Below are 13,983 nucleotides of genomic sequence, written 5' to 3' on the forward strand. Positions count from 1 at the left end.
CGCCCGGCGCGGGTGAGCGAGTGTGTGTGCGAGTGTGTGCGCGTGTGTGTGTGTGTGCGCGGGGGTGCGGGCAAGGCGGAGGGTGAGTGTGTGCGCGCGCCGTGGCCCATGCCCGCCGCCCCCGGCGCTGCGCCCCGCGCCGCTCCCGGCTGCCGCCTGTGCCATTTCTGATTTTGCAACTTGGGGGAAGAAGAAAAAAGCGAGAGAAGGGAGCTTGCTCGCTGGGGGGGGTGGGGAGGGGGGGGAAGGAGAGCGGGCCCCCCCCAAGATCGGAGCGCGGGGGGGAGCGGGCGAGGGGAGCAGGGGTGTTGGGGGGGGAGCCTGAGAGCCTGGGGGGGCTGCAAAAAGAGAGAAAGAAAACAGCAGGAACCACAACAAAACGCCAGCAGGGCGGGCGGGCGCGCAGCAGCAGCAGCGGGGCGGCCGAGGCAGTAGCGGCGGCGGCGGCGGCGGCGGCGGCGGCGGAGGCAGCAGCCGGTGCCCGGCTCGGGCTCGGCTCCCGCGACCCCGGGGCGCCGGGCGGGCCCCCCGCCCCCGCCCCCTCCCCCTTCCCCTTCCCCTTCCCCTCCCAGCGCGCCCGCGCGCCCCGCGGCCCTCGGCGAGCAGCTCGGCTCCCCCCCAGCGCTCCCCGGGCCCAAAGATATGGCAATGGTAGTTAGCAGCTGGCGAGATCCGCAGGACGACGTGGCCGGGGGCAACCCCGGCGGCCCCAACCCCGCAGCGCAGGCGGCCCGCGGCGGCGGCGGCGGCGCCGGCGAGCAGCAGCAGCAGCAGGCGGGCTCGGGCGCGCCGCACACGCCGCAGACCCCGGGCCAGCCCGGAGCGCCCGCCACCCCCGGCACGGCAGGGGACAAGGGCCAGGGCCCGCCCGGCTCGGGCCAGAGCCAGCAGCACATCGAGTGCGTGGTGTGCGGGGACAAGTCGAGCGGCAAGCACTACGGCCAATTCACCTGCGAGGGCTGCAAAAGTTTCTTCAAGAGGAGCGTCCGCAGGAACTTAACTTACACATGCCGTGCCAACAGGAACTGTCCCATCGACCAGCACCACCGCAACCAGTGCCAATACTGCCGCCTCAAGAAGTGCCTCAAAGTGGGCATGAGGCGGGAAGGTGAATATTTCTTCCGTGCTTTTTCTCCCGGAGCTTCGCCCGCCTCCCCGGCCCTCTTTCTTTCTCTCTCTCTCTCTCTCTCTCTCCCTCTCTCGCGGGGGTGGCTGCTGTCTGGGGCTGGGGCTCCTGCGGTCCCGGCCCGTCCCAGCTCCCCCCGGTCCCCGCTGCCTTCCTCCCCCGGCGTCTCCCCCACCCCACCCCCTATCCCCCACCCCAGCTCGCAGCCGCTGTCTCCCCCTCCCGGCCTGCGCTCGTCTCCCCGGCTTCTCCACCCCGCCCGCTGCCTGCTCGGGACGGTGCCCCTAGGATCGTGAGCTGTACTGGAAAATCCCCTCCCTCTGTCTTGGATGTGCTCGGTGTGTGTCTCCTTCCCGCGTGTGCGTGAGGATGCTCGGAGCTGTGCTGGCATGAACTTGGGGGAGGGCTGCTTACTGCCCCCAGAAAAGTCTGTTTCTGTGGTTTGTGTGTTTTTGTTCTTCTTCATTCCCCTTTCCTCTCCACGTCTTCATTGCCCTTTATTTAAGATGGGGGAGGGCTGGAGGAGACTGGAGGATTCTGAACCATAGATCCCTGACTGCATCATCCTTTTGGAAGCTTAGCTTGGAAAAAGAGGAGTGAGATTTATTGCACTTGTAGGTCTAATTAGGAGGGAAGGGGGGGGGGGGGCGCTTCTGGCCTGTTCACTGGTTCCCTCTCCTCTCCACCGAGCTGGGGCCGCCTCCTCCAGAGCTGTGGCCTTGTTTTCACCCCTCTACTTTCAAAGGAAAGTTTGTGACTGAACCGTGCTTTCACAGTTGTGTCATTTTTTTTTTAAAGCATGATACTCGTTTTATTTCTTCATCAAACTCCACCCTCTGTTTAAATACTGCATACAAATTACAATTTACAACGGCATTTACCGATCCTTCTGATTTGGCTATAATGCATAGACTGCAGCTGGCATGAGCTCCAACATCATTTAATCCCTGTGTTGTATAGCTTTGGTTTCTTTTAACACAAGTTTTGATGTTGTATTTAGATATGCTTCATGTTCATGTGGCAAGAAATGCAGCACTTTTCTTATAAATATATCTAGCCATTTACAGTTAAAGTTTATCTCCTGACAATCATTAAAGATGTCTTATAGTCAAATTAGCAAACCAGTCAATTTTGCAGAATGCAGATTACTCCTTCTTGTAATTGACTTTAAAATTATATTTTATATGCCACAAGAAAAGAAATTGAATTTCTTCAGATCTCAAAGAGCAGGCAAATATGACGACTTCATTTCTAGCTCCAGGGAGATTTTATAGGCATCTGAAGAAAAAAAAAAAAAAAAAACTTTGAATTGTACTCTCATTTAATTGAAAAATAACTGCCAAGTTCAAAACTATAATTAGAAAAAAGTATTCTAGCCAGTTATGTTTTAAAAGCTTAAATTGCACTGAGGCTTGCATTAAAACGAGAATCAGTGCAAACTTAAGAAAATAGTGTACAACCTGAAGTAAGAAAGCTACGTGTACATGGATATATCTATATTAATTTGTTGTGGGGGGAGAGTTCAGTAGCCCTAACTTTTCCTAAAGTTGTCTTTGTTTACATGGCAATTTAAAACGCTGGCACTGTTGAAGTAAAACATACACATAAAAAAAAAAAAAAAACTTTGGTCAGCTTTAAGAACTCAAAGCATGCTTACGTTTTGCATTCAGATGGTTAATGAATCCAGTGTTTTTGCAGTTGCAAGCTCGTGCATTCACTGGGCAAAAGCTGGCTGCAGGTTGCTGTGGCACCTCACAGGACAGACATTAATTATATTTTCCACTTTTTTCCATAATGTTTGGCTACTGTAAGTTCAACTTCTTTCTTGATTTTTTTTTTTTTTTTTCAATTTTCTGTTGCTTTTAACAGTGAGAACTTTGTGTGGGGCGATGGGGGAGGAGGGGATAGGGGAGGGGTGCAGGATACTTGTTTTCTATTCAAAAGTTATAAGTGGTGACTAGGGTATGTAACTTCTATTTTAAGGATAATCCCATAGCATTTTTAGAGAATATGGAAATATTTTGAACAAAACCTGCTTGCTTGTAAATGAAGAGGCAGCTAGGCATGTGCCTAGAACCACAACATTTTCTCTGGTTTCGCCTGTTTTTTTTTTTTGTTGTTGTTTGTTTGTTTGTTTTACCCTGATTGGGTTCCTTCTGGAGGGGTGAGTGGGATGTCATTAATCTGCGTGTGACCTGGTGGTGGTCGAGGGGTTGGGGTGCACTTTCTCCGTCAGGCTGGGCTGGGGGGGAGCCCTTAACTCAGGCCTAGTTCTGGCCGTATCTGGGGTGGCCAGGAGCGGACCGAGCCACGGAGCTGGAGGGCTTCACCCCCACGCCGTCTTCCTCCGGGTGTGGGCCGGGAGTGAAGGCCAGCGCCAAGGAAGATGCTCCGGGCGCCGGGGGCCGCGGGGACGAGCCTCCGCTTTGTCGGTGCGCTGCGGGGCGGCCCGGGCTGTTCGCAAGCCCCCTGGATGCACATTGCCTCTTTTCTCTCTTTCTTTTTGTCAGCGGTTCAGCGAGGAAGAATGCCTCCCACTCAACCCAATCCAGGCCAGTACGCACTCACCAACGGGGACCCCCTCAACGGCCACTGCTACCTGTCCGGCTACATCTCGCTGCTGCTGCGCGCGGAGCCCTACCCCACGTCGCGTTACGGCAGCCAGTGCATGCAGCCCAACAACATCATGGGCATCGAGAACATCTGCGAGCTGGCCGCGCGCCTGCTCTTCAGCGCCGTCGAGTGGGCCCGCAACATCCCCTTCTTCCCGGATCTGCAGATCACCGACCAGGTGTCCCTGCTCCGCCTGACCTGGAGCGAGCTGTTCGTGCTCAACGCAGCCCAGTGCTCCATGCCGCTGCACGTGGCGCCGCTGCTGGCCGCCGCCGGCCTGCACGCCTCGCCCATGTCCGCCGACCGCGTCGTGGCCTTCATGGACCACATCCGCATCTTCCAGGAGCAGGTGGAGAAGCTCAAGGCGCTGCACGTCGACTCGGCCGAGTACAGCTGCCTCAAAGCCATCGTGCTGTTCACGTCAGGTGAGGCTGCGGCCGCTGGGAGGGCCAGGCCGGCGCCGGGAGCTCCCGCCCGCCGGCCCCGCGCCGCGCCGCGGCTCTCGGGGCGGCCCGGGCCCTCGTCGGTCCGCGGGAGGCCGGGACGGGCCCGGGCCCTGCGGTGCCCGCGCAGGGGAAGCGGCCGGCGGCGCCGCTGCCATCTTGGGAGCGCGGCGGTGCGGGAGGCGAGTCTGCGCGGCTGCGGGCCGCTCGGTGGCCCGGCCCGGCCCGGTCCGGCGGCCTGGAGCCCCGCGCGGGGCCGCGGCGGCTGCGGGCGCGTGTCTGGCCGGGTTGCGGGGGGGTGGCGGGGAGGCGGTGCCGTGGATCCGTCTGGCTGCGCGCGTGTGTGCGGTGTGCATGTGTGTGCGATGTGTGTGTGCCCGCGTGTGTGCCGGAGCTCGGCGTTTCTGGGGGAGGAGAGGGAAGGAACGGAACGTGGGAACGTGGCTTTCTCCTCTGCGTGGCACGCTCCCTGGCTGTTTCCCGACACAGTGAGACACACACACACGGAGAGGTGGCAAGAGAAGAATCCGCGCAAATAAATCATAAATAATCCCGCTTTATGGCTGCCTGATTTTCCCTTATCGGAAACCATTCATGTTTGCAGTTGCTGAGGTTATTGAGGGTCGTAAAAAACGGATTCGATCTAAACAAGAAAGATAAAAAACAAAAGCAATGCCGGAGAACCCTCAAGTATGCGAGGATTCCCGCCCCGGAGATAAATCTCATAGCCCATGCGAAGCGCACGAACGCTGAAAATTTAACAGAGTGCCTTAAAAATATCAAATTAAATGTAGGCAGTGGTAACATGCATGTTAACAATTTCTCTTATGATAGATGGTTCAAATTAACTTCCAGGAAAGTGCATTAGCGTAGCCTTTGAAGGCTCTCGTCTGAGCCTCTGAGAACACTGCCCCCCTTTTATTATTGTAACCTGCGAGAGGGAAACATATAAACACCCAGGACAGCAGGTAATGGGGGGAAATATAAACAAAGCCAGAAAGGACGCTGGTGGGGAACAGAGTTGCTCAGACTGGGTCTCTGGCCTTGCCCACTGTGAGTAGAGTTAGCTGCCGTTTTTACCACCATTATTGGCGCTATTGTTTTTAATTCCTCCATTCAGAGAACAAATAAACCATCCTAATAAATCTATCCTAGAGCCAGGACCTCCAAAGGCCAAATTAGAACCATTCTTGAGCAGGGATGGCAAAACCCCTCTCCCAAGGCCTTGCTGAACAGTAAGCAGTGGTATAATCTATCAATATTTCCTGGCTTTCATGCGTGAAGAATCGTATTTACATTGTATTAAAATGACTCTTAAATTTGCACAATATTGTAATGTAGCAAATGTAGTATTAATATCGATCTGAACAGCAGATAATTTATTTAGACAAGAGCATCTCATTTGTATGCAGGGTGGCCCGAGCCGTGGACTTGGACTGCCCCCCTTTTACTTTCAGTGCAAATGCAGGTCTGCTAGTGGGAGAGGGAGTTATTCTTTGCAAGAGGATAAAGTGAGAACCTTAAAACAAATGGAAGATTTATTGAATCGCCTCCTCGGTGTTTGAATGCATTTTATCTTAATAAGTCTTCTTGATGGAAACGTGTTTTTCAAAAGTGACAAAGAGCCTGGGAAGTAGCGACCCGGCTGCTTTAGTTCTGGCAGGCCTAGGGCCTGGCTGGCTCTCCACTACCCAGCTCTTTAGCCAAATTAATCAGGAAGCAAGCCAGTGTCGGGGAAGCTGGGGTTTTAAAATCTCACCCAGTGAGGTGTCTTGAAGCAGAAATGTGACTTGGAGCTGGACAGAGGTCTTCTCAAGCAAAGTATCCCTCCCTTTTCCTTGTCCCCCGCTAAGGTTCTTTGAACCCCCTTGACTTTTCTGATCTCCTGCCCTTTCCCAGAGAGAGGCAAGGACCGTGCAGGCTGCAGGGAAGATTGTGGAATTATTCATGCTTTTCTTTCAACTTTCCATCCTAAAATGTCCCTGTGAAAAGTCTTCCTTTAAAAAAAAAAAAGTTTTTCCAAAGCCATTTCTTAAACCAAGTCTTCAAGGTGCAAGGGAGGCCAAGAAGTGAACAATGACATTATTTTGTTGGGAAAATTGCAAGAAGACTATCTGAAAATGGAAATAGAGCTGTCAGTAGTAATTCACCCCCCCCCTCCTCCATATAACACATTTCCACTTTTGACTAAACTTGTTTTGATTGCTAGCCAGAAGGGAATTCATGGGAAGCCTTCTCAAAGTCATCCAACTTTTAAGCAAACTTTGAATGATGGAAAAGACAGTTTTAGACATATTGTCCAACGAGGTTTGCTCCGGCTAAGTATTTGAAGCTGGCACGGGGGTTCCCTGTGGTGGTTTTCACATTTGGCCTCCGGATGGTATGTTTAATCCTTAATATTCTGGAAGGCATCCAAGGACTAGGTCATGACCTGAACTTACTTTTTAAAAAAAAAAAATCATTAATTCATACACCTAAATATTCTCTCAAATAAATGAGACTTTCCCTGAAAGGAGCCATCTAGTTAACATAAATACAATAAATCCATTTTCAGCACAATAATAACTTTGATTTCTAGTTATGGCAGCTGATTACATCTATATTTCCTGAACACTAAACTCTTCTGAATGCACAACATGAAATACATTCTCTGCACTACAAAGGCTAAGCTGGGAAGGCCTGAGCGGTAATGGTTATTTATTTACATAATTTCTTTTCCATACACTGTAGAAGAAATATCGAGGGTTCCCACATTGACACTCCCATATAAAAAGCGAGACATGGATTTTGCACATTCTGCCTCCTTTTCTTATCTGGGGTATAACTCATGGAGTGTAAATATATACTGGATCTCACCCCCTGCTCACCTAGTTTTGCTACCACAACCACCTACTTGATCTGAGAGCTCACACTTGTCACTCCACAGTTGGGGGAATCCTGTGGCAGAAATATCTGGAGTAGAAATGAATATCTAGAGTGGGAAGCCAAGCCCAGCCTAGGGCTCCTGCCCCAGAGGAGGCCACAGTGCTGGCCAGCTGGCACTTTGCAGCAGGGGCCCAGCTACAGGTATCCTGCCTTCAAAGCAGGAAAGAATTCTGACAAGGAAGCCAACGCAGGGCCCTGGAACGCCTTTCTAACTCCCTTGGAGTTGCCTAGCTGGGGGACAGGTAGTGACCTTGCACCCTGGGGGCCCTAAGTGTAAATATCAGATACATACTTTACAGATCCGAAGAGATGCCATGTGGGTTTTTAAAAAAACAAATCTACTGGGGTGCCAGTGAGTCTCTTGCATGCTGCATTCTCTGAGGCTGAGTGGGATCCTGTGCCATAAGGGGCAGATAAAGCCTGTGAAGCAAGATATATGTAAATATGAGTCTGCCCAGGGGTCATAGAGCAGGATCAGGTTAGCCTGCAGAGCCAAGGGCAGACCTCAGGGTCCCCTCTCCAAGCACTGAAGCACCAAAGTGCTCCTGCCCCTAGCCTGCTAGCCATAAAATCTCCCTGACTTCCCAAGTCAGGCTAGTGTGGATGCACCCGAATGGCTGGCTAGAGTCATTAGACATCTGAGAGGAACCCAATCTGGATCCGGGGTCAAAGGAGACCTGCCTCAGAAGTTCTTGAATTATCACTAGTTTTATTTGTATTTTTGCTCAAGGCCATAGCCTTGTAGATGAAGGTGTTAGAATGCTTTGTAAGTGCCAGTTCTTGAAATAGAGACATAAAGCTCAAAAAACTCAGCAGATACAGGTTCCGCTTTGAATCATTTGCTGTGTCTTCTTTAGGTTACACTTGCCCCTTCACAATTAGACGGTGTCCTTTGCGGGGCGGGCATCGCCATGCATGCATTTCTTCCCAGATCTATCTATATATTAGCAAACTCCGCCTTTGAGCTCTAGTCAACCTCCTGACTGGCTAAGGGTTCCTCTGTGATCTTCCTGTTTTTTAAAATATTTATTATTAATACAAGAAACAACATGGGTGTGTGAACTAGGAGAAGAAGCCTTTGCTTCCTCTGATTCCACCTTCCCCTCCACTGGCTTGCCTCTAGTTAGTTGATACAGTATAAGCTGCTGTCTCGAAATATTTTTAGTAGACCAAGAAGAGCCCCTGGTTGACATGAGATTAAACACACAGGTTTTCAGACGTTTTCTTGCATTTAGGTGCATTTTTCTCTCTCAGTCCTGCGACAGGAAGCCTGTCTCCCCAAATCCTCCTTCGACCCCCACCTCCCAGTTCACAAGCAGCAGCAGTAGCTGCTGCCCCCAGCCCAGCTTTGTGTCTGATCGCTGAAGTTGTCTCCTTTCTGCAGCCTGGAGTAACTAAGCCATATTCCTTCTGATTATTATACAGCGTACAGAGATGTGACCAGTTTTCAATTACTTGATCTAAGGCGCCGATAGAAGTGTTCACCCTCACTAAGGATTTGCTGCAGACTTCTTGCTTGCATAGATAGTGGACTGCAAATCCTATCTTGCTAAAGCCTGGGCTTGATCTGATTGCAGGCACTGCCAGCCCCCGACTCCTTAGCCCCCTCCCATGCTCTGTGCACAATCTAGGTTCTCCTGCTGGGGGTCGTGTGGGTGAGAGAGGGACTCCCAAGAAGTGTTTTAGAGCCGCCTCCAGGCTGCATATTTCTTCAGGACTCCTGGACACCCCTAAAATCCAGGGCAAAGGGGGCAGAAGTCCTTCCTTTAATGAGCACAGTGGAAAAGATGCTCCCCTGCAGGCGGAGGCCAGGTTGCTCCGTATAGCAAACATGGCTCCAGCATCGTACATTATTTAACCCAAAGGTGAAAGAGGAAACACAAAGGAACTAGAGAGTGTGTGTCTGCAAAGTGTGCGCTCCTCTCTTCAGCTCCCCTAAGCTCGGTGGGGGTTTGATTTATATTTTTATTGGTCTTGGGGGCGGGGCGGGGGGGGGGGGAGGAAATAGGGAAGAAGGAGTAGGGAGCCACCGGGAGGATTTTTTCTTTTTCCTCCAATTTGTTTTTTTTCCCCCCTTTGCTCCTTATTTAAAAAAAAAAGTGGAATGGCGTGTTGCTTGTGACCTTGGTGGTAGCTGACCTAACCGTGTGCCCCCTCCCCTGGTCTCTCCTTGCGGTGGCCGCGCGGGCAGATGCGTGTGGCCTGTCGGATGCGGCCCACATCGAAAGCCTGCAAGAGAAGTCGCAGTGCGCGCTGGAGGAGTACGTGAGGAGCCAGTACCCTAACCAGCCCAGCCGCTTCGGCAAACTGCTGCTGCGGCTGCCCTCGCTGCGCACCGTGTCGTCCTCGGTCATCGAGCAGCTCTTCTTCGTCCGTTTGGTAGGTAAAACCCCCATCGAAACTCTCATCCGCGACATGCTACTATCCGGGAGCAGCTTCAACTGGCCTTACATGTCCATCCAGTGCTCCTAGACCTTGGGCGCTTCCCACCTGCCCCCAGCCCCTAGAGACTCACAGCACCGGCGGGGGGCCGTGGACTCCAAAGCCGCGGAGACACCAGGCGGCCGATGCAGGGTGCGGCGGGGCCGGGCAGGGGGGAGAAGGGCCGGGGGGCGACAGGAGCCGCCCACCGCGCAGACAGGCAAACCGAAGCTGCAAACCTGGAGGAAAAAAAAAAAGAGAGAGACTCTTTTTAGTATCAGATCCGGGAACACGTTGGAAAGGAAAGAAAACAGGCCCTTGTGTCTGGTGAGAAAAAGAAAACTAATTTGGGAAGAGAGGACCATGAAAATTTTAATAAAACAGAAGGAAACCAATGGACCTTCCAGGAGTTATTGTGGACGGTTGTGGATATATACTGTACAGAAAACAACACCCATGGAAGTGGACCGAATCCTATGTAGAAACAGACACACACAGACACACACCACACACACACAGACATTGTTATTCATTTTGTAAAATACTAGTCTTTATTTTCATTTTTTTGTAAAATTTAAACATCGTATGCACATAAAAAAAAAGAAACAAGAATTAGGGGAAAATAACATTTTCCAAATAATTATAAAAAAAATTGTCCTGTGTCTATGTATCTATATCTGTTTTGTATTTTTTTCTGGTTCCAAACCAGATTTCCTGTGATTCTATACTAATAATTTTTGATATAACCCTTTGCTTCTTATAATGAGTGCGATATATGTTGTCGAGGCTGTTCTTCAAGAATTAAAATCGAAGTGAAAATTTAAACAAAAAATAAAAAGAATTTAGCAAAACCCACGTGTCTGGTTGCTTGACAGATGTCATCAGTGCAAGAGAACCCTCCAATTAATTTCCACTCCAATTATTATTAGAATGGGGGGGGGGACTTTAAGGTCCATTACCAAGTTGGCTAGATTTATTTCCTAAAACCAAGCAGCTGCTTTGGGATTGTAAATGTAGAAGACCAGGCTCTGCGTGGGACAGAGTGGGCAGGGAGAGCAGCCTTTGGTGCAGGTGCGGGCAGCAGCCATCGTGACCTTGTAGGTGGTGGACAGCCAGCTTCCAGCAGGCTGGGAGGCTGGGACAGACCTGGTCCCCATAGGGTCGAGTTTCTGCCGCCACCTTCAGCCTCTGCAGGTGGGAACGTGCCTGGCTGGAGAGGCATGGAGCCCTGGACATAGGGGTTTCAGGATGGAAGGATGCCTCTGCGCTTGGCTGTGACTACAGGGTCAGCCTCTTCCTAGCTCTTCTCTAGAGAGAAGTGGGGTCTCAGCTGGGAGCCCTGGCTTTGCTGCCCCTATGGTTTGCTAAAGAGCTGGCTATGCTTTGCCCGTCACTCCAGACCCTGTGACGGGTTCCCTGGAGGGCCCTCCAAGCTCCACTGGGCATCTGGAAGGGCCCCCTGTGGCACTTAGATGTGTGGATCTGGAACCTGGGGGTCTGGGAGCTGGACTGGAGTAGCTGATTTTTTCAAGAAGCTGCATTGGAGTCCTAGTGGTCTTTTCAGGGCAGAAACCTGCTGAGGCCTCTCCTTGGGGGGCGAGGGAGGGTGCTCTCTGTAACAGCTTTCAGAGCATGAATGTTTTATAGGATCCGAGTTGGCATTGCAAGAACACACATAGCCAAGGGAGCTTTTTCTTAATGTATTAATAAAGCCAGGTCTTTTAAAATAACACCTTTTGGCTTCTCCCCTCACCTTCTCCCCCAGCCCCAAACAGCCATGGATGAGGCCAAAGCTATGCTTTCAGAAGTCAGTGGCAAAGTTCGCTCTCAGTTCGCTGTCTAGAAGTCTCCAGGTGGCTCCAGTCCACCTAAAGTTTTAATATTCCGGGTGCAGTGCAGCCTGGCACCACGTTCTGTGAAGAAGCCCCTTCAGGTCCACCTGTGGACTGGCCTGAGCCCTGGGACAGCTAGACTGATGAGATGTGTGGGGTGTGGAAAGCCCCCCCTTGGGCCACTGGGCCCCTCCTGCCTTCCTGCAGGTCCCACCCAGCTCTGGGCCTTATCCTTTGCACCACACCCAGGGACAATGTTTTGGGGGCCTAGGCTGAATTGTTTACAGGTTGGGCATCCAAGGCAGGAGGGGTGTGGGAAGAACTCCTATTCAACTGCGGACCACCTCCCAGGAAGTCTCAGGGGGCCTTCCTGGGGGCACTGCTGGGGGCGGGGGAGGGGAGCTGAGCTGCCTCCAAGTTCTCGCCCATCTTCCCTGCCTTTCTTGAAATGAGATGTAAATATATTCATTACAGTGTGATCCCTCTGATGAAAACAGATAAACATTTTCCTAGGTCAGAAACATATTTTTCAATTAATTTCAATATGGAGGTACAAGGCACCCAGTGTGGGACTGGTCCGGGAAACCAAGGTCCGGGTGTAGGAAGCACTTGTTCCAGGGGGCCCGGGGGTGACAGTACTAACTTGGCTCTTGCTGGACAGGGCCAGGAACATTGCCTACAGCCAGGGGCATCCCAGTGACCTTTCTAAATAAGCCTGGGCCTAAACTGGGCCGGGGAGGGTGGGCAGAGGACCAGCACAGCAAAGGAAGAAAAGCTGGCCTTCCTGAGGTCTCTCAGGCTTGGTCTAGGAACGTGGAGGCTGCAGGGGCTCTGCTCGGTTCTCAAGCAGCCCCGCCTGGGGGCTGCAGGTAGGGGGTTTCGATCTGCCGTCTCCTGGGTGGCTGGGGTGGTCCCCACCTGCATTAGACACACGGAGACATCTTAAGAGGTCTCTGTATCTCAACCAGAGACATGGAGCCTCCTGGGGACTCCGGGGCCTTATGGGCGACCCCACCCCACCGCCGCAGAGCCGGACAAGGGGTGTGCAGTCCACCCCTCGAGGCTTTCAACTCTCAGGGAGCGCGGTCCGGCCGCTTGAATCTGCTCGCAGTGAGGGAAGGTTTAGGAACTGAGACGGAGGCATCTAAGCCACCGGTTGAGGCTTCCGACGACCAGGAAGCCTCGTCTCTGCTCCCAGCCTTGGCCCAGCTGACCAGTGGCCGGCGGGGGGCAGGGGTTTCGGGGAGTTGTTAGGGGATGCGGGGCGGGGTGGGGGGGAGGTAAGGGCCGGTCGCCCCGCGGAGGAGCAGCCCAAGAAAGGCCGGGGTGGCCCTGCCCTGGATCCTGGACGTCCTCAGACACTGGGAGCCGCTGGGCAGAAGGCCGCCTGGACTGGGGGCGTCTCTGCCTTGGGTGGCCGCCTGGAGGCCCCTGAGCAGCGAGCCGCGTTGGAGCAAAAGGCGCCAGGGGGAGCCCTGGGTCCCGGGTGTGAGGCCTGCGGGCAGGTGTAGGCCAGACCGGCCGCTGGGGGTGCGCGGCGAGCAGAGCTGGTCTCACTGGGGGGCGGGGAGGGGGTTGTAGAACCAACAGCACACCCCTCCCCGCCCCAGGGCCAGAGGAAAGCCATCTTAACAGGTGGAGAGCGGCCCACACAAGGTGACTTCCTTCTGGAAATTACCTGTGACATCTAAAAGCCTAGCGTTCCCTTTTCTAACCCAAACACTTGCTGGGTGATTGAGAATCTGAAGGGCCTTTGAAGTCGGTTTAAGCTACTTTAGCCACCCAACTTTGCTGAAAACATCAAAAAAAGGCTGTCTTGGGGCTGGCTCTCCTCCAGGAATCTCTAGGGCCCCGGGGCTGCGCCCCCATGCGCCCTGTAAGGACAAGGACGGGCCCAAGGGAGTTAAAATCTGACCTTTGCCCCCAACACGCACAACTCAACCTGCGACCAGGCCTGGCCGAAAGCCCTGGGGAGGGGATGGGCCCACCCCACCAGGACCACCTAGGGCTTCCGGAACTCTGCCCCTCGGGAGGTTCAGCTTCACAGGTCTCTGTCGGCTGCAAAGGGGGTCGGTCCGCTCCTGGAAGCCCCTCGGGCCAACTCTGCGCCAGGAGCGCCGGGGATCTGCAGTCTCCCTGCACCCAAGGCTACCTGAGCTAGTCTGCTTGAAACAGGCAAAAGTTGATTTTTAATTAATTTATTTTTTGAATCCTCCTTCTCCGCCTCCGCTGGTAGGCAGTCCTTCTATCTCCTAGAGCAGCAGCATCACCTCTTAAGCTCCTCGATGCCTCAGAACACATCACCTGAACGTCTCCGCAGTGGGAAACCACGAAGTGTTGGGGAGGGGATTGCAGGGAAACCCAAGTGGGGAACTAATAAAACTCTTGTTAGAGGGCCTGCTCGGGATCCGTGGCGTCACTGGGCCTTTTGCTCGGAAAGCCAAAGAGTTGTATTCCTAAATGAGTTAAAGACCCATTTACCTCTGTCGTGTTCTATTCATCAAGCCCCAAGTTGAGAGTTCCTAACATGAAACTATTTGTTTGCTTACACAACCAGCTGGGCGCAATTTCACGTCTGAGATATCTATCTGAAAGCGCCCCTCATTTATTATCTCTCCTTGTC

The 13,983-nt window shown here is 52.9% G+C and overlaps 1 protein-coding gene across 1 annotated transcript; it reads left to right on the plus strand.

Annotated features, from left to right (window-relative positions):
- Window positions 1-594: 594 nt before the first annotated feature.
- On the plus strand, window positions 595-10,379 carry NR2F1 (nuclear receptor subfamily 2 group F member 1). Its single transcript, XM_061152005.1, has 3 exons — window positions 595-1,108; window positions 3,637-4,164; window positions 9,299-10,379. The coding sequence occupies exons 1-3, from the start codon at window positions 643-645 to the stop codon at window positions 9,577-9,579; spliced, it is 1,275 nt and encodes a 424-aa protein (XP_061007988.1). The 5' UTR covers window positions 595-642; the 3' UTR covers window positions 9,580-10,379.
- The last annotated feature ends 3,604 nt before the right edge of the window (window positions 10,380-13,983 follow it).

Source organism: Dama dama, chromosome 9 (assembly GCF_033118175.1).
Source record: "Dama dama isolate Ldn47 chromosome 9, ASM3311817v1, whole genome shotgun sequence".
In the NCBI taxonomy this organism is placed as follows: Eukaryota; Metazoa; Chordata; class Mammalia; order Artiodactyla; family Cervidae; genus Dama; species Dama dama.